General features: G+C 41.3%; 1 protein-coding gene across 2 annotated transcripts in view; it reads right to left on the bottom strand.

The window, feature by feature from the left end:
- LOC143038018 (serine incorporator 1-like) overlaps positions 1-16,718 on the bottom strand; it is a 78,764-nt gene extending 62,046 nt beyond the window's left edge. For both annotated transcript variants that reach the window (XM_076206866.1, XM_076206865.1), the window contains exon 1: positions 16,571-16,718. In XM_076206866.1, the coding sequence (XP_076062981.1) occupies positions 16,571-16,606 (36 nt within the window). In that variant the 5' untranslated portion in view covers positions 16,607-16,718. The remainder of the gene's footprint in view (positions 1-16,570) is intronic.
- Positions 16,719-23,567: the final 6,849 nt, after the last annotated feature.

Genomic DNA, 23,567 nt, shown 5'->3' on the forward strand with positions numbered 1-23,567 from the left:
AGTGAACCTGTGTGACCAACCTACAAATGTGATATGTAGGTTAGAAAACTTAACGACGACTGAACAAGGGATGGGCTGAATTAAATTCTTACATTACAATTGTAATAATGACATTATTCATAGCTATCCTAAATAATGGAAGCATAAAAATGAACACAACTAAGAAAACATCACATAAGAAAGCAGTTAAAAAAGTGCTGTTCTCATTCTCATGACCAACTGGTTACCTAACGTTCCCAGAGACTTACTAAGGCTTCAAAAGAAACCTTTCCAATCCTCTTTCTAAGCATTACAGTAAGACATTTAATTTTGGCAGTGTGTATTATAGTATTTTTACCTTATTTTCCAAAACTAAACTCTTCAATTCTACTAGGCTCCAAAATAAGAAAACATACGGTTTCAACAAAACGAAGTTTCCAGTACTGCTTGAAGACCATATATATATATTTTTCAATTCATAGAACCACTGGTCTCTCCAGGACTACAATATGTGTCAGCAGTATGATCTCCAAGCAGAGTGAAATATATAAGCAAGATTTAAATAATACAATAAGCAGAAACCAAACTGGTTCCAAACCTGGCATATAAACATAAAGGACAGACTATAAACCCTGGGTCTGCCATGATTGAAGAGAAAGAGGTGATATGATTACAGTATTGAGGTCACCAAAGGGGATAGACTACACTGAAGAGATCTTTTCTTTAGGCATGGAAGGACTTTAAGAGGTCATGAGAACAAATCAAGACTACATGCCTAAAGGATGTATTTACCTGGTTGTATCTCATGGGAAGAGGAGCTACGCTCATGGTGTCCTGCCTTTGTATCTCGCAGTGTCTAGTTTGCTCTTAAATCTGTGTATGGTTTTTGCACACACTATTGTTTCCTCCAGCCTGTTCCATGTGTCCACCACTCTGTGTGGAATACTGTTTTTCTTCAGATCTCTTCTATAACTATCCTTTTTGAGTTTCTTTCCATGTCCTCCTGTGTTTCTCTTGTCTCAATTTAGTAAGTCCTATCAAATATTTCTGTGCCATTCATGATTCTATAGATGGTCAGTGGGTCGCCTCTCTTCTTTGTTCCAAAGTCGGTAACTTCAATTTAGCCAGTGTCTCTTCATATGACAAGTTTGAAAATGCTGGGGGCATTTTCGTTGTTGTTCTCTGGATTTGTTCAATTTTCTTTGTATGGTTTTTGGTACTGGGTGACCACAAAGTCACAGCATACTCTAGTCGATTCAATGAAGCGGCCTTGCTGTGGATATGCTGTGTCTTGTGACACTGCTTCTGACCCAGGGCAGTGGACAAGGTGCAGGGATGACCCGTCATCCAGGAGGTGCTAAGATACGAGGGAGGGTGGAGGGGTGTGGAGTGTATTCAGGGATGGAATGGGTGGGAATGATTTTATGCCTTTTCCTTTTTGGCTACCTCCCTTGTAAGGGGGAAAAAGCCTTGGTATATGTATATATATAACATTTTTTTAATAATTTCTTCTTTCAAATAGGTAAAAGCCACTTTTATTGATCTTACCAAGTTATAGGATTATCTAACAATTTTGTTTGTTTATCAAAGGACAAGTCATTTGAGACAATTACTCCCAGGTCTTTTTCAAAAAAGGATTACAAAGGCAGAGCATGCCGACAGGAGACCTTTTGATCCATATCTAGGTCGGATGGAAAAAAAAAAAAAAAAAAATCATAATAATAAATAAAACTATAATAATGTAAATAACAAATAAAATACATAAATAAATGCATAGGTATAGTTAAAATAATAAACAAACAGGTAAATAGTAAATAATAAATTAACATATAACTAATGATAAATGAAAATCAGACAGACAAATGATAACAAAACAAAAATAAATAATATAAGATACAAAAACAAATAATATAAGATAAAAACAAATAATATAAGATAAATTATAATCATTACAGCATCTTACTTAAGTATTTATCTAAATGATTCTTAAAGCTTCGAACTGAACTACATTGCACTACCTGTGCAGGAAGTTTATTCCATTCATTAACTACACGGTTGGCAAAGTTGTTTCTACCTACTTCCAAATTGAATCTATTTCCGGACAGTTTGAGACCATTGTTTCTTGTCTGATTCTCATTCAATGTGAAAATTTTGTCACTTTTGATGTTGTCAATTCCCTTTAAAATCTTAAAGACCTGTATCAAGTCACCTCTGAGTCTACGCTTTTTTTAGGGAAAACAGATTCATGTGCTTTAGTCGATTTTCGTATGATTTATTTTTGATATTTGGAATCAGTTTTGTGGCTCGCCGTTGTAGTTTTTCCAGTCTGTCAATGTCTTTAATGAGATTCGGTGACCATACGGAAACAGCATATTCCAAATGTGGACGAACTAACGATTTATATAGCTTGTTAATGAGTGATGGACTTTTGAAATCAAAAGATCGTGCAATCAGTCCCAGAATCTTATTTGCTTTCTCAGAGGCTGAAATACATTGCTTGGATCATTTGAGGTCATTACTGATAATTACGCTGAGATCTTTTTCACTATCCACTTTTGTTAACGAATTTCCAAATAACTTGTAATCGTACTTACTGTTATTTTTACCTATGTGAATTACCTTGCATTTACTTGTGTCAAATTTCATTAGCCACTTTTCAGACCATTGCTGTAATTGATCTAAATCTTCTTGAATATCTAATTGGTTTGAGTGATCATTTGCCACTCCGCACAGTTTTGTATCATCAGCAAATTTGGAAACAGTAGATTTTAGTCCATGGTCTATATCATTTATATATACTATGAATAGAAGTGGCCCAAGAACGGAACCCTGAGGAACTCCATTTGTAACATTTTTCCATCTAGAAGTTTTTCCATTTAAAACAACTCTCTGTTTTTGACCATTCAACCAATTACTAGTCCAACCTAATAGGCTACCACTTATTCCATGCAAAGCTAATTTAGTAAGTAGTCTTTCGTGTGGGACGGTATCAAAAGCTTTTGCAAAGTCTAGATATACTAAATCTATATTGTTTCTTTTGTCATAATTCGAGATAACCGTGTTGTAGAATTCGAGTAAGTTAGTCACGCAAGAACGTTTCCGTCTGAAACCATGCTGGCTATCATTTATCAAACGGTTACTTTCTAAATGATGTTCGATAGCATCTCTGATGATAGTTTCCATTATTTTTCCTACGATTGAAGTCAAACTTATAGGCCTATAGTTATTTGGTTTCTTTTTGTCACCTTTTTTGAATATGGGAGTAACGTTAGCTAGCTTCCATTCTCTTGGGACATCTCCGGATATGATGGATTTCTTGAAAATAATTTCTAATGGAACAACAGTCTCATTTTTCATTTCCTTTAAGATTCTTGGATGCCAACCGTCAGGCCCTCGTGTTTTATTAACTTTGAGTTTGTCTATACACCTTTTAATTTTTTCTTTTGTTATATTTACCGTAGTGAGTAAGTTTACCCCAGACTTTTCACAGGTTTCAGTTTGGAGTTCACTTTGAGGTGTTTCGTTTACGAATACAGAGCTAAAAAAATTGTTTAAGATATTACACATTCCTTCATTTGAATATTCAAGTTGACCGTCAGCAGATAATAGTGGACCAATGTGATTCCTAACAACCTTTTTATCTCTAATGTAACTATAGAATTCTTTGGGATTCTCTTTGGATTTATCAGCGATGTTCATTTCATATTGTCGTTTTCTTTTTCTTATTGTCTTTTTTAAATCTCTCTGTATTGATACATAACTTTCATAGTCATTAGTTGCACCCGAGCACTTATATTTCTTATAAGCCTGTCTCTTTTTAGCAATACTTTTTTCAGTTTCTTTGTCGAGCCACTTTGGGCGAGCCTGATTTGGGGGACGTCTGTCCTTAAAAGGAATGTAAGTTTGAATCATCTTAGTGAGCGTATTTTGAAATATTTCCCACATCTGATCTACAGGCCTTTCGTTTAATTTTGCCTCCCAATCTGTAAGCTGAAGCTCCTGACGTAGTCCTATGAACTGAGCTTTACTGAAATCGGGTATTTTAGAAGCACAAGTATCTATTCTAAAATTGTTTAGGAGTTTGAATCTGACTAAGTTGTGATCGCTATTTGCAACAGATTCACCGACTTCTACATCACTTACCATGCTTTCGCGGCTAGTGATCAATAGATCGAGTAAGTTTCCATATCTTGTGGGCTCTTTTACATGCTGAATTAAGTAATTGTCACCAAGAAAATCAATCAAGCGATTACCTATATGGCCATGTTCAAGGGTCATCCAATCAATGTCAGTAAAATTGAAATCACCCATTATCAATAAATCCCGGTTGCAGAAACTAGACAGTTCTTGAAATAACAGTTTGTCGTCTGCTAATGATAATGTCTTTGGCCTATATATTACACCTATATTCATTTTTTGTCCATTTGTTTGGGTTAACTCAACCCACAAACTATCATATGCATCCTGTTTCACTTTCTCTAAAACACAAGCATGAACATTGTTTTTAACGTACAATAGAACACCCCCACCTTTCTTGTGGTTTCTATCCTGATGAAAGTGTTTAAATCCCGCAATATTAAATTCAGCTTCGAACTCTGTACCATTTAACCATGTCTCAGTAATTCCTATCATATCGAGATTTTCGCTTTTGACATACGCCTGTATTTCTTGAAATTTGTTCCTAATACTATGAGCATTAAAGTACATGGTTTTAAGAAACTCGTGATTATTTCTTTTTGACACATTTTGAGTTTCAATATTATGTCTTATATTATCATTTTGTTTTTTTTATTTATACCTTGCTCTATATTATTATCATTCGGTCCTTCATTGACATTCAATGCCTCATTAACATTTCTCCTATCAAAATTAACATTTCCCCCATCACGGACATCTGGTCGATCACGGTCATCCGATCTCTTTTGTACATTTTGTCCCCCTACGTCACCGTGATTTACACCGGCCTCCCATCGTTCAGTGACATTATGTCCAGCATCCCTTTCTATAATTATATTTTGTCTAGTGACATTATATCCTACCGTAATATTTTTTCCTCCCCTATAATTACATCCCATCGTGATCTTTTGTCTTCCAATGATCTTTTGTCTTCCACTGTCATTACATCCTATCATGATATTTTGGCCTTCATTGACATTCTGTCTGGTATCCCTTCCTAAAATTATATTTTGGCCTTCACTGACATTATATCCTACCGTGATATTTTCTCCTCTATTATCATTACATCCTATCGTGATATTTTGTTCTCCACTATCATTATTTCCCATCGTGATATTTTGTCCTCCACTGTCATTACATCCCATTGTGACATTTTGTCCTATGACATTACATCCTACTGTGACATTTCGTCCTCTAGCGACATAACATCCTATCATGATATTTTGGCCTTCATTGACATTCTGTCTGGTATCCCTTCCTAAAATTATTTGGCCTTCACTGACATTATATCCTACCGTGATATTTTCTCCTCCATTATCATTACATCCTATCGTGATATTTTGTTCTCCACTATCATTACTTTCCATCATGATCTTTTGTCCTCCACTGTCATTACATCCCATTGTGACATTTTGTCCTATGACATTATATCCTAATGTGACATTTTGTCCTATGACATTATATCCTAATGTGACATTTCGTCCTCTAGCGACATTATATCCTAAAATTATATTTTGTCCTATAGTGGCACATTGTTCTACATTAATGCTATACTCTACACTGTTTTCCCAAATACATTCTATTTCCCCTTCCCTTTGGGCTTCTACCCTAAAAAAGGAGCTAGTTCATTACAAACTCCCACAATGAGGTTTGTAAGAACATCTTTGCCTCTGCGGGTAAGGTGGATCCCATCAGAAGCGTAAAGGTCATGGCGCCTAGAAAAGAGATACCAAGGATCAAGAAAGTGGTATCCCAATTGTGTGCACAACTGCGATATCCTATCATTGATCCCTATGGCTCTACTGTTCCAACACGAGCCTGCGTAGATCCTCGGGAGGATCCCACAGACTACGTGACGGCTCCCACGTTCCTTCATCTCCTGAAGGAGGACCTTGTAATTCCGAACAAGCTCCTCTGATCTCACCCTACCTACATCGTTACTTCCCGTATGAACAATCGTAACCATGTTCTTCCGTCCTTGCTCCCTGATGGACCGGGTACAATCGACGATCCCACGGCCCGGTTGACATACAATCTTGCAACATCGCTTAGTCTTCCGCTGCAGGATGTCGTCATAGCCTCGAACCATGGAGTCCCCCACCACCAAGAACTCCTGGTTTTCAGCCACTTCATCCTTCAGTAGAGCAAAATGATTGGCTAGAGCCAGCGGTTGCTCCACAGAGCACACGTCTACCGAACGCGGGCTCGACAAACGGGACCCCACGGAGCGCCACTCGCTCATGGCAGTGACAGTAGGTGAAGAAGTGGAACGCTCTTTGGGTTGTGGGGAGGGTTCACTCTTCTCACGGAGCGCACTCCTGAGAAGACGAATTTCCTCCTCACACATCCTGAGACGGACCTCTAGGTTCACGCAACCTTCACAAGCCATTTCGCTCCCCCTTCAGCAATAAAAACGGTAAAGAGAAAATACTAGTCAACAACAACAAAAAATCAAAGCGGTCTCTAATAAACTAAATACGCGAAGCTTACTCTGCTTACCTTATACTATTTCTCCTACCTTTGGAGTACGGTAACAGAAAACTGTTTTTAATTTAAACAGAACACTGCACTTTATCTTATATCTGTAACTGTATAGCGCTATACGTATACAATCACAAAAAACACAACACAATCACTTAACACTATTCGGAGATATAAATTTCACAGGTATTCGCTAGCTGGTGTCTGTGCAGAAAAACGAGGTCTCTAGCTGAGGTCACGAGCGGACTGAGAGAGGTCAGTTCCAATTGTATATTGTCCTGATATTCTTTTTTTACTTTTACCAAACTCCATTATGCTACATTTCTTAATGTTGAAGACCACTTCCAACTCCATTTCCAAACCTTGTTCAGGTCTCTCTGGAGTGATTTGCAGTCTGTTTCAATTTTTACTTTCCTCAACAATTTAGCATCATCTGCAAAGAAGCTCATGTAACATTCCACATCTTCATCCATGTCATTCACATAAATAGCAAACATTATTGGAGCCAATACAGATCCTTGCAGGACTCCACTAATCATCTCCTTCCAACCTGAATACTACTCTTATTTTTCTACCATGCAGGAAGTCCTCCATCCATTTTAACCCCTTCCATACGGTGCCGCACACGTAGGCGTCATGAGGAGCAAGTGGATTTGCGACGCTGCCATATCGGCGTCTTGATTATATTTATTGTAGTCGCCCCTGTGTTTTTACATTCTCCCAAATGCGCCCTGAATCCCATTCTCTGTGGTTTTCAAAATTCGCGGGTGAAAGAGAGAACGATCGATATAAGCGGCGACTATATTTTATGATGCGAATATTATTTCGTTACGTCATACGGCTGGCATTGGCTGCTGCCCGCGAGATTTAAGTCCCGTACTGAAGTGGTTAATAGGTTCCCTTGTATCCCACCTATGTTTTTTTTTTTAAATAATTTTGTGTATGGTACTTTGTCGAAGGCTTTCTGTAGGTCTAGGGAAAGTACAATTAGCCCATCCATCCCTTTCTTGTATTATATCTATTAGTCTCAAGTAAAAACTGATTAAATTTGTGGTACATGATCTTCCTTGTTTGAATCCAAATTGTCTCAGGTTTATTATACTGTTTTCTTCCAGGTGTTTTACCCATCTATTCTTGATCATTTTCTTACAAATTATGGCTACAGTGCTTGTTAGGGAGAACAGTCTGTAATTAGTTGGTTCTTCCTTGTTTCCTCATTTATATATTGGTACAATGTTGGCACTTTTCCAGTCCTTTGGTATTTTTCTTTGAGTGAGCAACTTATTATATTATATATTTTGTCCATTAATTCTTCTTTACATTCTGTTAGTATCCAGTTTGTAAATCTGTCTGGGCTGCGAGATTTCCTAACATCAATGTTTGTTAATTGCTCCATTATTTCTTGTGTTATTATTATTTCCCTCATGGGGGGAAATCACAGTTCGCTTCCTTCGTCCCAATGTGTATTTACCTAGTTGCATTTTACGGGACAAGAGCTATGCTCATAGTGACCAGTCTTCGTATCTCTCCACATTCAGTTTGTTCTTAAAATCGTGTATTGTTCTGGCATTCACTGTTTCTCTGTTCAGTTTGTTCCAATGACTATGTGGGAAGCTATTATTTTTCAGGTCTCTTCTGTACTGTCTTTAGTGTCTTTTCGTGTCCTCTTGTTTCTCTTCTGACCCACTTTAATAAGTCGTCTCTATCGAGAACTTCCATCCCTTTCATAATTCTGAAAATGGTCAACAAATCAACCTCTTTCCCTTCTCTATTCTAGTGTTGACAACTGTAATTTCTCCAATCTTTGATCATATCTCAGGTTTGACAGTGTAGGCGCCATTTTTGTCGCTGCTCTTTGGATTCTTTCTAATTTTCTTTTGTTCTATTTTGTGCTACGTGTCCACATTGATACAGCATATTCTAATTTCAGTCTTAACAGTGTAACAACTATTTTTTTTAACCATGTCCTCATCTATGTAGTCGAAGGCCACTTTCATTGATCTTAATAAGTTGTAAGTCTCTCCAAATAATTTATTTACATGTTTGTCAGGTGTCAAGTCACTTGAGATGATTACTCCTTGGTCCCTCTCTGAATTTACTTTTTTGACTTCTTTGTTTCCAATTTTATATTGGCCCGAAACTCTATTTGTACTTTTTCCAAATTCCATTATGTTTCATTTTTTAATGTTGAGGTTCATCTCATATCTCCGACTCCATTCCCATATTTTACCCAAATCATCTTGCAGCGATCTGCAATCTTCTTCTGTTCTTACTCTCGAGTAATTTGGCATTGTCAGCAAAAAAAATTCAAATAACAAAATACTCCCTCATTCATATCATTTATATATATGGCAAACATTAAAGGAGCCAAAACAGAGCCTTGTGGGACGCCACTTTTCACATCTTCCTATTTCGAATTTTTGTCTCTAAGTACCACTCTCATTTTTCTCTCGGTTAAGAAATCCTTCACCCATTCCAACAGTTTGCCTTGAATTCATCCTATTTTTCAATTTTACTTATTAATTTTTTGTGTGGTACTTTGTCAAATGCTTTCTGCAAATCCAAGAAGACACAATCTGCCCATCCATCTCTTTCTTGTATTATCTCAATCTCAAGTACCGGTAAAAGCAAATTATGTTTGTGGTGCACGATCTTCCACTTCTAAAGCCAAATTGTTTGGGGTTTATTATTTTGTTTTCTTCCAAGTGTTTGGTCCATTTGTTCCCGATGACCTTTTTGCATATTTTTGCTGTGCTTGGAGGGATACTGGTCTGAAGTTTGTAGGATCCTCCCTATTTCCTCCTTTATATATTGGTACTATGTTTGCATCTTTCCAATCTTGCGGCACCTTTCCCTCTTTGAGTGAGAAGTCAATTATCTTTTATAGTTTGTCTGTCAGTTCATCTATACACTCTTTCAATATCCAATTTGCAATTCCATCTGGTCCATGCGATTTTCTTACTTCTAGGCTTTATATTTGGTCTCTTATTTCTTTTTGTATTATCTTTATTTCTTTCATCATGGGTGATCTTTCTTGTTGTCCATCTTCCCAAGATTGTGAACTCTCAACTGTAAAAACAGATCTACTTTTTCTCTAGCGAAAACCAACTTTAAGTGAAAGTGATCGTTCATGACTTCAGCCATTTCTAGATAATCTGTGTAGTCTGTATTTCCTTGGTGTAGATTCACCATTTCCTGTTTATTTTTAAATTTACCATTCACATATCTACAGAATAGTTTGAGTTGATCTTTACATTTTCTGTCTTTTTCATAGTTTCTTTTTTCCTCTCTGTGCACTTTTACATATACATTTCTATAGTTTATATTTACCATTTTCCATTTTTTTTAATCTTTTCCCCATCTTTTCCAAGTTTTGTCTCTTTCGCCTCACTGCATCTTCTGTTGACCAAGCATTTAATGTACACCCTCTCTTGTTTCTGTCTTGGTACATACCTATTTACTCCATCATCATAGATTTCTATCAAGATCACCCATTTCTCTTCCACTTTTGTCTCTTCAATGTAGAATTTTTCCCAATTTGCATTTTGATTTTTTTTTAAGTTTTCCAAAGTCCATTTTGTTGTATATCAATCTCCTTTTTCTTTGCTTTTCATTTCTCTAACTTCCTCAATCCCTCCTCTGATCCTGCTACAAGCGCAGTGTTGTCCGCAAACAACATCTGGCTCACCTACTTTTCTCCATTTTCTTTAAACATCTCCAATCCCTGACCCATTACCCTTGCATTTACTTCTTGCACCACCCCATCCATGTATAAGTTTAACAGCCAGGGCGACATAACACATCCCTGATGAAGCCCCACCTTTACCTCAAACAACTCACACTCTCCATTTCTAATCATGACATATGCTCTACTACTCTCGTAAAAACTCTTGACAGCTCCCAGAAGCTTTTCTCCTATCCCATATATCTGCAAAACTTCCCAGTGTCTTCCTGTCTACCCTGTCATAAGCCTTTTCCAAATCCATAAAAGCCCAAAAAACATCCTTACCTTTTCCTATAGCTTTCTCACATATCTGTCTTACCACAAAGATCTGATCTACACAACTTCTACCTGTCCTAAATCCACACTGTTCCTCACCAATTACTCCCTCTATTCCTCTCCTAATCCTCTCAATCAAGATCCTCCCATAAGCCTTCCCACTTACACTTAACAAGCTAATCCCTCTGAAACTACTACATTCACACTTGTCCCCTTTTCCCTTGTAAAGTGGAACTATACAGGCACTCCTCCAGTCCTCTGGGACTCTACCCTCTCTCCAGCAAACATTAAATAACCTCACCAGCTAAACCACCATCACTATACCTCCTTTTTTTTTTTTTAGACATTTTGCATGGCATCCATCCAGATCAGGTGCCTTACCTGCTCTCACCATCTTAACAACTGCCTTCACTTCATCCTTCCTCATTTGTCCTCCATTTTCCTCACTCATCACATTCATTTTCTTAGCACTTCCCACTGCAGCTATCTTTCCCTTTCTATCCTCCTTCACATTTAGCAACTCCCTAAAATAATCTGCCCATCTTCCCCTTACTGCCTTCTCTTCCATTATCATCTCTCCATCTGCACCTTTTACCTTTTCTTCTCTACTTGATTCATCTCCTCTTCCTCTCTTAATTTCTTTTCAAAACATCTTTTTATTACTTTCAAAATTTTCTATCATACTCTTACCCCATTTCACATCTGCTCTCCTCTTTGCCTCCTTTACCTTATGCTTTACTTCTCTTCTCTTTTCTTTGTACCTCTCATATGACTCCCTCATCCTATTTTGTAACCAATCTGTGAAATCTCGCTTCTTCTCTTCTACAACCTTCTTTGTTTCCTCATCCCACCATTCAATACACTTCCTTCTATTTCCTCCTGTCCTTCTTGTTCCATACACCATCTTTTCACACACTGTGACTCCTTCCTTGAACCATCCCCATTCCTCCTCCACTCCTAGCTCTACTCTATCCTTCACTCCCTCCCTCAGCTTCTTCTTGTACTCCTTCTCCTTTTCATTTAAAGAGTTCACTCTAAGCACCTCCCTAACTTTTGTCCTTTTCCTTATCTATCCTCCACTCTCACCTTCCACCAGAACATGATCTGATATTCCCCCACTCTCTCCCCTTAGCACATGTACATCATGTACTCTTCCTATTATACTCCTATCTACCACTACATAGTCCATTAATGCTCTATCTACCACCCTTCCATCCACCACCCTCTCTAATGTATACTTATGCTCGACTTTCTTCCTAAACACTGTATTTGCTATCCTCAACTCCCTAGACACATCACCATCAACTCTCCACTATGATTATTTACTGGAACTCCACATTTCCCAACCACTCTGTCAATTGGTTCATTTCCTACCCTAGCATTAAGGTCTCCCAATACTACTACATTGACATTCCTCCCTAATCCCTCTATGCACTCGTTTAAATCTATCTAAAAAGCCTGCCTTTCTTCTATGCTCTTCTAACTACCAGGCCCATATACACTTACAAAAACCCACATCTCCTTTCCCATTTCACATTCATCCACATTATCCTTGAAGAAACTTCCTTCACTACACATTTACCTATCTCTTCACTTACTAGTATAGCCACCCCTTCTCTCCCTCCCCCTCTCTTCACTCCTGAGAACCTCCCAACTACACTCCCAAACTCACACTTGCCCTTCCCTCTCAACTCAGTTTCACTCAAAGCCAACACATCCATCTTTCTTCTCACAAACATATTGCAAAATACAAATATAAAGATGGGACACCATGAGCATAGCTCCTCTTCCTGTAAGGTACAACTAGGTAAATACACACATTCGCTGGCACAGTGGTAGCATTTGCAACTGCTGCTACAGTGGTCCAAGTTTGAATAGTGCACAGGGCTGAAATAATTTCAGTATCACTGCACTGAATTGTTACTCCAACTCTCATGGGCGGGAAGTTGGGTGTTTGTGCACATGTAAGGTCACAGCACCCCTATATTGGTCATACATAGCTCTGAGCTCTCTTTTGAGAGGGTAATAGCTGTATATCACCATGATCCAAAAGCATGGTGAATCACAAACACACACATGATTCAGTACTAGTACCTATAATGTTTCTTTTCTATGTTAATGAAATGATGAAATGTGCAACAAGCTATGTCAATATGTCAGCAGATTATGCAAAAATCATGTGAAGAGTGAAAAATGGGGAGGAATGGAGGTTATTACTAAAAGATCTAGACACCATATTCACATGGAACCAAGAATGGAAGCATAATTTAAATTTTAAAAATTCAAAATACTGGAAAAGGAAAATAGCTCTAAAAGATCTTAGAACTATTCCTCTGGAAGTGAATCCATTATAAAAGCAAAAGAGAAGAAAGATTTGGGAGAATTGATGAAAGACAATCTGTCATTTGACAGATGTTAACAGGATTGTGGGAGACATGTAAGGACTGCTGCAAAAGCTTAAAGTAGCTTTTCACTGTATGGATGACGTGATAAAAAAATTAGAAACCATAATCTGTCCAAAATGAGAATCTATCTGATACAATCCCCACACAGAGTGAAGGATATAAGCAAGATCAAGAGAACACAAAGGACAGCAACCAAATTGGTTCCCAGCCTGGCAGATAAACCATACGAGGAGAGACTAAAATCACTGGATCAGCCAACTTTGAAAGATACAAGAGAAAGTGGTGATATGATCACAGAATTCATGTTGCTAATAGGATAGTCTACTGTGACAGAAGAAATCTTTTGATTAGGGGTAGGAAGGCTTCAAGAAGTCATAAAATTGAGGAAGATTATGTCTAATGATGTGAAGATATAGTTTTCCATACAGATACATAAATACCTGGAATAGCTTAGAAGCTGGGATAAACCAAGCTGGAACAATATATGAATTCAAACTAAAAAATAAGGATACTGACCAAGTTGGAACCATACATGAATTTGAAATTAGGTATAATAAATTAGAGAGTAAGAGACAAGACCCAATGATATTTTTTTGTATGCTACAATTATGAAAACAAACACATAAGGCAGTAGCTATGATGATCCCTGGTCTAAAAAAGATAAGGGAAGATTGAAGAAACTGGGATTTTCCACTCTGGAGGAGCAAATTCCTAAACTGGAAACAGGTTTAGAGAAATTACTGGTATGAGGTCAAAGATCAATATGAGGATATAGTAATACCCTGAAAAAATAAACACATTTAAAAGATGTTAGGTAGCTTTCCAAACAGAAGCACTGATTTGTGGAATAAGTTGGATCAATATATAAACCAGACCCACACAATAAAATTATTCAAGGCAAGGCTTGACAAATGAAGGAAAAGAGATATGATCCCCATGAATACTGCTCAATCCTGTACACTACTACTACTAGGTGAATACAACTAGATATCAAACACATGATATAAACAGAAAGATCCTACAGGACTAGATTTCGTTTCCGTGATTGAAACACTGAACTAATCTTGCTGAATATGAAGGAGTGATCATGTGGTCCTTGAACTTATGCTGAGGAGTGGAAGACAGAAATAAGAAGTGAAATACACTAACTACAAAGACAACTTTACAAAAACTAATTCTGCCAACCTTAAAAATACCCTAAAGAATTATATTGCACGAGCTTCAATCAAACTAAAGAAATTGAGAAGAAATGGAGTATCTTCATGACAATTTACAATGGGGTGGAAAAATATGAGCCAAAGATAAATAGAAGATATGTACAAAGAAAAGAATAGTTCAACAAAAGCTGTACACTGGAAACAAGACATGGCAAGGAGAGATGGAGAGAGAGGGAGAGAAATATATATATATATATATATATATATATATATATATATATATATATATAAAACACAAAAGTATACAAAAGAACCAGAGGTGAATATACAAGAACAAGATGAGAGTGGAAATTTTTTTTTAGGAAGGAAGTAGTTATCAAATTTATGGATAGACCTAAGCAAATCTACTGATGAACAAAGCCACTAGGATACAGTATGGATGCTATGCAGTCACCTGTCCAGTTCTGTCACTGTCAGTTAGACAATGGCTTTCACATTGTGGACAGGGTGTTCTCCTCCACATGATGATAATAAGCACTGTTACAAAGACAATTAGCTTCCTTGGACTTTATGAGAAAACATGGGGTTCTGCTGTAATCTGTTAATTGCCTGAGGTATAATAATAATCAGGCCATCAGCATCCGTGACAATGACCTGGATGATCCTTAGAATTTGAGGTACCGAATTACTAAATATAGGTTAGGTTAGAATAAATTTATCCTTTCATTTCGACAACATTGGCATCTATCAATACAAACATGGCGCATCATTCAACTGACATGACTTCACTCGTTAGTGCAGTCGAACCTCGAAAGCCCGGGCTAATTGGGGGGAAGGGTGGTCCGGTCAGGCCAAAAGTCCGGTCATCGAAAATATCTCCCTAACACCCGTAGATTTTCGTAGCAGTATACCTGTAGGTAATGTATGATATGGTATAGAAACACATATGAATAATACTCTAACACTGTAATAATAACAATACTGTAATAATAATACTATAATACTAATAATTCTGTAATAATAACTGTAATACAGGCATGTAAATGTACTGTATATACAGTGTACTGTACTGTATTTTTTATTATGTACACTGTAAATATCGGAAGGTATGCACGCTGATAAGTAGAAAAAAATTCATGTCCTTGTGCAGTTGCCACATGCCGCTATTTTACTACGTTTTGGTACAAAATTCTACGAAATGGCAGCCCTGGTGGCGGCTTGACTGGGCCGGGTTTGAGTACACGTGTACGGCTGTCGCTGCCACCTACCGGACAAATAGGGAACTTTGCTTGAAAAGTCCGCCCTTTGTTAATTTCGACTGGTCATACGAGGGTCCGGGTATTCGGGGTCCAGGCTTTCGAGGTTCGACTGTATATAGATCTTAGCAACTTTTTTGTTATTGATTTCTGCAAATAAAATTGCATATTACATTGATGTTTTATAATTTACAAAATTAATAATTTTCTATTGCTGAATCGTGTAGGTGTGCACAACTAACTACACAACTAAAATAATGCCATTTCATCTCCACAGTTCCCATTGCATCTGGTTTTTCTTCCACCAGATTATTATTCAATTCATCTAATCCTGAAATTGGTCCATCTGGGTTGGTATATGTTCTTTTTAATTTTTTTCCTTTTCCTCCTTGTTTTCTTTTTCCTGTGTTTCCTTTCTTTTGATATACCACTTTCTCAGCCTCAAGTCCAGCACTCTCCAAAATAACTCACTCTTTTCGGTTTCCATTCCTATCTTTTACATTAGCTTTATTTTTTAGTGAAAAAATTGAAGTGTCAATGATGATTATAATAGCCAATATATGTGAAACAACCTTAAAAGAGAGATGGATAAAATACATGAAAAACAAATGAATCTTGGCTGACAATTATTATAAGGATATGAAAAGAAAATACTTGAAACCCATCATCCTGAATATTTCATTGTTATGATTGTATATCCATTAATTACAGGGCCATGTGAGGTTGTCATGATGCTGTGGGGTTTGGTAATTCCTTTCAGTTACACTGGCTCGCCAACCTCGAGTAAGGCACTTAACCTTGTGACTTGTCCAGGAGGAAATAGAAAGAAAGGAAAAAAAAACAGAAGTCCTTTATCACCATAACACCAACTATCTTGTGATTTTTTCTATTCTAGAGAAGCCCTTTACATACTCAAGATGTCATATCCAAGGATAAAATAACATTTAAAAGTAAGACATTATGTACAGATTATGAATAAATGAAGTGCAGCATCATGATCAGCTGACTCAGACCTCAGTTCCCCTAAGCCTGCGCAACCTCTGACAACAAATTACGCATTAAAGCATATATCTACGAAACTGCTCCATCTACAAACTATTTCGTGTTATTTGTTACCTGTGCTGCACTACAAAGACCGAGTACTGCTCCCATGATTCTCGGATTTCTCGAACGTCTTTATAATGTTAGATACTTCGTCGCTTCGTTGTTTACTCGCAATTGACTTTAGCTTGTAGCTACTTGGTGCTCAGGTCTTGTCTCAAGGTTTGTTGTTTCTTTGTTGTTGTTGAGTATAGGGATTATGTTATTATGTAAGGAATATATTTTGCGTGCAAAAATAAAGTATATTATTTCTTCTTTATGAGTTATTCCTTAGTGTCAGAAAATAATTTAATATATAAAAGTGGAACAAGGAAGTGAATACCTCAAAGACTACGCGGTGGATTCGAACAAATACGGCTTGCAGGGACTACTACTGAAAAGGGAATGTTGCAAGCTTACCCATTTCAATTTAATGGGAGGTCAAGTGACTATAGTATGTGGCTCCTATCTCTCTAACACATCTTGGGTGTGAAAGTTAATATTCAAATTAATAACATAAAATTACATGATAATGTTCACCAATGGCCATGTTTTTTAAGCATATGTATATAATTTCTCAACATATTTTCGACCTAACTGTTTTACGTGTTCTCTGCTTAGTTGCCCAGAGGCACTGATCGAGTCTTGCTATTGGCAAATGGTTGGGACAGTGACAATATTCTCGGGAAGGGCATTCCATAAGTGGATTTGCTCGAACTAGAGTTTTGTTGTCTTCGTTTCCTTAGCTTGCATGAGATCCTGCTCTGCTGATGAACCAGCTGTAGTGACGCGTCGCTGGTCAAAACCAGACTGGCCGTCACACAGTGTGTGTGTGTGTGTGTAATTTGGGAATTAAGTTCCCACGGGCTTTTGTAGATAGCCCGTTTGGAGGGTGATTTAATGTATGAGTGTGTGGGTTAAACACACCCACCCATACATTCACAAGATGTGCATACGTATGTGATACATGTATGTACATCCCGGTGAATGCACCCTTCCTAACATGATCTGTGTGTTCAAGTAATACATGTGTAGCAATTTATATATAAGAAATTGTAAAAGGGGAAGGGGGTGATTCAATGTATGAGTGTGTGTGGCGTGGGGAAAGCCATGGCTTTGTCCACGCCCACTCATGCATTCACTAGGTGTGCATACCTAGTATGCACATCCCGGTGAATGCACCCTTCCTAACATAACGAATAAGTACATTAAACATATAAAATTTAAAGGGGGGGCTGACACTACACCAGCCGACGCAGTTCGTACTGACTTAGTGGCTGCATAGGCGGCGCACAAGACCCTCAGATGTTGTCGGAGGCCCTCTCCTCAGAAAAGCAGTTGCGGGGCAATGCTTGAGGTAGTGGTCAAGGGTGGCTTCTGGGTGGCGGCAATGTTGACATCTTCTCTCTTCGGTCGTGGGGTTGTTCTTTATTTGCCAGAAACAACGGTCCTCCAGCCGCAGACGGAAGAGCAGAGTTTCCACTTTTCCTGGTGTGGAGCGAGGAAGTACAAGGGGCTCGTACTCTGTGACTGCCCTGTACCACCTTGCCCTTTCTGATACCTCTGCCTCCAGTCTGTGCCGAAGGAACCGTTGTACCTGATTAAGAGCCCTGGTGAGTATGCGCAACTGATTTCTGCTGAGAGGGACGACAACATTGACTTTGGGTCTTTGGCGCGCCGCTTCTGGTGCGGCGTCGGCTAGCTCATTACCTGGGACGCCTACATGGGTCGGCACCCAGTTGAGCGTAACACTCCTGCTTTGCTGATGTAGCTTTAGCAGGAGTGCTAGGATGGAGGTCAGAAGGCGTACATTGTCGCTGGGCTGTGAGGATTCTAAGCTGCCTAGCAAAGACTGTGAATCCGTGTGGATCACCACAGGACCAGCTTGAGATATTAGAGCATGCTCTAACGCTCCTTGGACCGCTATGGCCTCAGGTTGGAGAGTGGACGCATGATCAGATACTCTCCTGCCGAAGGTCAAACCATCCGTCACAAAAGCAGCCCCCGCACTACGGGGCCTGTTGGGGTCTACGGAGCCATCCGTATAATAGACCGCCATTCCAGGTCCCGACAGTGCGCGGATGCCTTGTAGGGCCTGCGCTCGTACTCTTTCCTGATCACATAACTTCTTCTTACTGGGAAGCTTTATGACAACGAAGGTTGCAGGTATCGACAGCCATGGTGGTGGGGACTTGAACTCTGGGTGTGGGGAGTCCCTACCCTTCTCAAGGAGAGCGCTGGTGCGCCTGAAGGAGTCCAGGAGCCCAGCCGCCTGAGATAGCCAGGTGCCGGAATGGATAAGATTATCCACCCGTCCCAGAGCTATCACAAGGCTCTGACTTAGCTCAGTTATCCTGGGGCTCTGGACTATCTTGGCAAGAAAGTCGACCTCCAGCCCTCTGACCCGTGATGCTAATGAAGGCAATGAAGCCTCCATTTGGAAGTTAACAATCTTGGTCCAAGGTTGAGCTCCCAGGATAATCCTTGCTGCGGCATTTTGGCAAGGCTCCAGTTTTTCAAGCTTGGCAGTCGCCACATTTATGAGAGCTGGGGCAGCGTAGTCCACCAAACTGCGGACTGCTTGCGCATAGAATGTGCGAAGGACCTGATGCGTGGCACCAAGTGCCTTCCCCGTCATTGCTCTCATAACTATGGTTCTTGCCTTCAGTCTCTCCTTGAGATAGGTTAGTTCCTTCTGAAAGGTGAGCCTCCCATCAATCCAGACCCCCAGGTACTGAAACTGGTGAACCCAGTCCAGCCTAATGTCCTGGATGGTGAGGTGCTCCCCCTCTTTCCAGAGTCCTAATGCCATGGCCTTCGATTTTGTAGGGGAGATCTTTAACTCTAACCTGCAACACTCCGTCGCTACAGTGCTTAAGCAGCGCTGGGCCCTGCTGAAGCACCGCCGTTTCCCAGTAATTATGAGCGCAATGTCATCTGCATAAGAGATAACCTTGCACCCATTGGGTAGAGGTAGTTCCAGAATGTTGGAGACGAGCACATTGAACAGAGTGGGGCTGAGGACCCCCCCCCCCCTGTGGAGTGCCATTCTCCAGCATTCTGGCCTCTGATATGTGACCCTGAAATCTTACTTTCGCAGACCGGTGACTGAGATAGTCAGCAATCCAAGAAAGCAGCTTGCCTTTTACACCCTTGCGAGCAAGGGTGTCCAATATCACAAGTGGACTGGCCAGCTCAAACGCCTTTTCCAAATCCAAAAAGACCACGATGGACGGTGTGCCACTGACAGCATTGAGGAGTGTTGCTATACTGTTTGCTGTGCCAGTGCCCTTGCAGTAAGCATGTATATGCTCATGCATTGGGCCCAGTTTCCACAGCAGCCTGTTTAGCAGCATCCTCTCCGCTGTCTTCCCCATGCAGCTTGTCAGACTGATGGGGCGATAAGCACCAGGTTCTTTTGGCTTTGATATTGGCGTTATGATTGCTGTCTTCCAGGCTGTTGGTAGCTTGCCAGTCCTCCAAGACTCGTTTATCACCCTTAGAAGTGCCTCGTCACCCGCTGGCCCAAGATGGATCAGCATGGAATAGGTGACGAGGTCCTCTCCAGGTGGCGTGTCTGAGCTGGTCTTGTGTGTGACCCGTAGCTCCTGAAGCGTAAAGCTAGCGTCAGTATCATCCGACCGACTCATCATGTCCTCAACACTATGGCGCCTCACTCCTTGGAGGTCCTGCAGTGTGTCTTGAACACACTGCGGGAGTGAGTTGCTGCTGGAGCGAGAGACAAGCTCCTGCACCAGCCGCTGCGCCTCAGCATCAGGGGCATGATGAGTGCGTCGCGGTTGAGTCCTGCCAGTAGCCTTACGGAGCTAGGGAGGTGTGAATGTTAAAGCCCTCACACCATTCAAGAAATTTAGCTCTTCTGGCATCTGCAGCTATGACATGAGGGTCATGAACTGCAGCGCGCAAGTTGGCCAAATTGGTCTGAGTTCAGCGCCGTCGGAAAACACGCCTAAGCATGTTCACTCGATGGTTGACCTCTCTCACCTCGGGGGTATAGTACCAACTGTTCTTATGTTCCCTGGGGGACTAGCGAGTCTTCGGGATGGCTCTGTTGGCAGCCACCTGAAGGGCTGCAGAAAAGTCAGCTTCTAACGTTTCCACGTCCTGTGGTGGAACGTAGGAAGCTGCCCATTCTTCAACAGACCTCTCAAAGACCGGCCAGTTTGCCAAAGCAGTCTTCCACCCGGGAACAGGTAATACAGCTGGTATGGGTGGTGCATCCCGTATGTGCACAGAGACACCGAAGTGATCACTAGTGACAATAGGATGCACCTTCCAGGTGACCCTAGGGAGGAGAGTGGCCGTGGCCAAGGTCAGATCAAGGCGTCCACCTTGCACGTGCGTCGGATTACCATCATTCAACAACGCAATGTCAGGGTATTCATCTAATATGTAACTTAAGTGGCGCCCAGCGACATTGGGCCCTTGGGGCGACATCAAGATGTTATGATTGGCGTTGAAGTCCCCTCCTATGATGAGGAGCCTGTCCGCAGCAAGAGTACATACTTCTCCAAGGTCCAGTTTTCTATGGCCCCTGTATATGTTATAGACGGTGTACGTTTCGTGGGCTCGATGGAGTCGAACCACAAGAACCTCTACACCATCCCCACATGATACAGGGTCCACGATCTCACTGCAGGGGATGGATTATTTGACTAAGATCATGCACCCCCTAGTAGTGGTTAAGCGAGGGAGGGAGAAGATGCGATATCCCGGAAATCGCACCTCATCGCTCATCAATGTCTCTTGGAGAAGTATGATATCGTAATCATACTCTTGCGCAAGCGCAAGGAGATACGAGCTTTTACTGCGGAACCTGTTTATGTTCCACTGTAGTAACCTTAATTGACTATTGAACAGGGCGACTTTCTTCCCTGTCTAGTTCCATTACTGTCTCATCTTGTCCTCCCCGGTCAGAAAACAAGATGGGTTGCGTCTTTGTAACAGTGGGAACATTTTCCTCCTCATCAGAAGAGGAGTCTTCAAGCCTAAGAGCATAATGGCGTTGAGGCTTAGCAGAAGGCACTTTCCTCGTCTTTGATGATGTGGGTGTGGCTTTCCCAATGGTAAAAGTGGGTTTGACTGGCTTGGGGGAAGTGGAAGGGGAGGAGGAGGAGGCGTGGGAGGAGGCAGAGGCAGGGGAGGAGGAGGAAGAGGAGGTGGGGGATGAAGATGTGGAGGGGGAGGGAGTCCTCTCCTTTCGCCTTGGATTCTTTGAAGGGTTCCTCTTCTCTTTCAGGAGCTTGAGCACGTTTTCGACGGCCCTATCCACCATGACTAGCATCTTCTCTGAATCGCTTTCCCCTATGGTAGTTGCGCCTGCAGCGACGACACCAGTCACGATTAGGTCGATATCATCTTCCCTAAGGGGGATGATATCAGACGGATACTGAGGTGGAGGGGGCTGCCGTTCCTGTGCTCGTGGGTTTGGTACTGGGGGAGTGGGCCTGGGTTTTGGGTTGGGTTTGGGCGTGGGATTGGAGGAAGGCGTGGGTTTGGAGGGAGGCGTGGGTTTAGGTGCTGGTTGAGTTCTTGTGGTTGTCTGTGAGGGAGCTGTTTTGAGTGTGGGAAAGTGCTCGTGATTGTTCATATCAGGAGCACTGGGTGTAGGTGTCTGTGTAACGGTGGTGGGAGAGTGCTTCCTGCTGCTCCATACAAATGTTCCTGGGGGGGCAGGTATGAAGTCCTGTCACTTCTCAGTCCTATCCTTACAGGCAACGGCCTGGACTTTACGTACAGAGCAAGAGGTGTTCCAGGCGTGGTGCTTCTTGCCACAATTGGGGCACTTGGCAACGGTCTCAGTGCCAGCCTTCAACTTGTTAAGGCAAGTCTCGGTGGCATGAGACATGCTGCAAATACCGCATTTGGGTTGCTTTGCTGTGCACCGCGCCTGGCGATGACCACAGCGTTGACATTTAAAGCAACGGAGAGGATCTGGGATGTACGCTCGTACATCATATCTGCCATACATCCCCAGGTCGATTTTGTTAAAAGGTTCGCCTTTAATCGTTATGAGAACCTGAAGCGTGGGGGTCTTGTCCCAACGGCGCATCCTCGTGACCCCGATTACCTGAGCGTGGTCTTCAATGGCCTCGGTCATATAAGAGGTCGGGTAATCATGGACCACGAGTCTGTGTTTCCTGTCCTCAGGATTGAGACGCTCCAGGTTCAGAGGCTTACCATCTATCGACGTGATCGCCTCTAGCTCCTCGACGAGTTGGTAACTGCTTGGTAACAGAAGCAAGTTACCATCGCCAAGGGGTCGGAGGGATATCAGCTTGCCATGGAGGGGGCCTTTCTCGCACCACTTCGAACGCAGTGTTGTACCCTGCTGAGGGTACGACCTTGAAAGTGGGGAGCTTGCCACCCTTACTACGAGGAGGGGCCATCACCACAGCAGCTTCATCGCCAGATGAAGGCTCAGAACCTGGAGGACAGCGCCTTCGTTTTGACACGCCAGCCAAGTTATCAGTAGACGCCATGGCGGTACTGACAACGTTGAACTGTGGTCGCTGTACAGTGTTAACGCGTGAGAATAAAAAAAAACAAAAAAAAAACGTAAATCTAAGGGGGAGGGGGGCGGGCGCTTACGAGCGCGTTGGCACTATCTTGCTTAACGCACGAAACCTGTCTATCTCGCAACAATTATCGAACACGAGGCCCGAGTGCACCTAGACGTGCGAGACCGGGCTTATCTTACAACTCGAGCTAGGCCTATATACTCACTGTAGTTGGCGAGCATGGTCAGCAAGTCGCCTCGGGAACAGTTCTACCCCCAGCAAGACGCCTCGGACGCAGTCCTCTCCAGCAAGTAACGTCGCCAAGCTTCAAGCGGCCCTTCGCACCAGCCCACGACACTTGATGAGGCCCTCACTCCGGACCTTCCCTCTACGACCCCTCGCCCGTGACCTCCGAGCTTAGTAACCATTAGATCTTAGTGTTAGTGTTATTGTGAGTCTCATTCCCCTGGCTTGTCCGAACCAAACCACAACACAGTGGTGACCTCGAGTGA

The sequence above is a fragment of the Oratosquilla oratoria genome, chromosome 23 (assembly GCF_046742065.1).
Source record: "Oratosquilla oratoria isolate Oo_2021 chromosome 23, ASM4674206v1, whole genome shotgun sequence".
NCBI lineage: Eukaryota > Metazoa > Arthropoda > Malacostraca > Stomatopoda > Squillidae > Oratosquilla > Oratosquilla oratoria.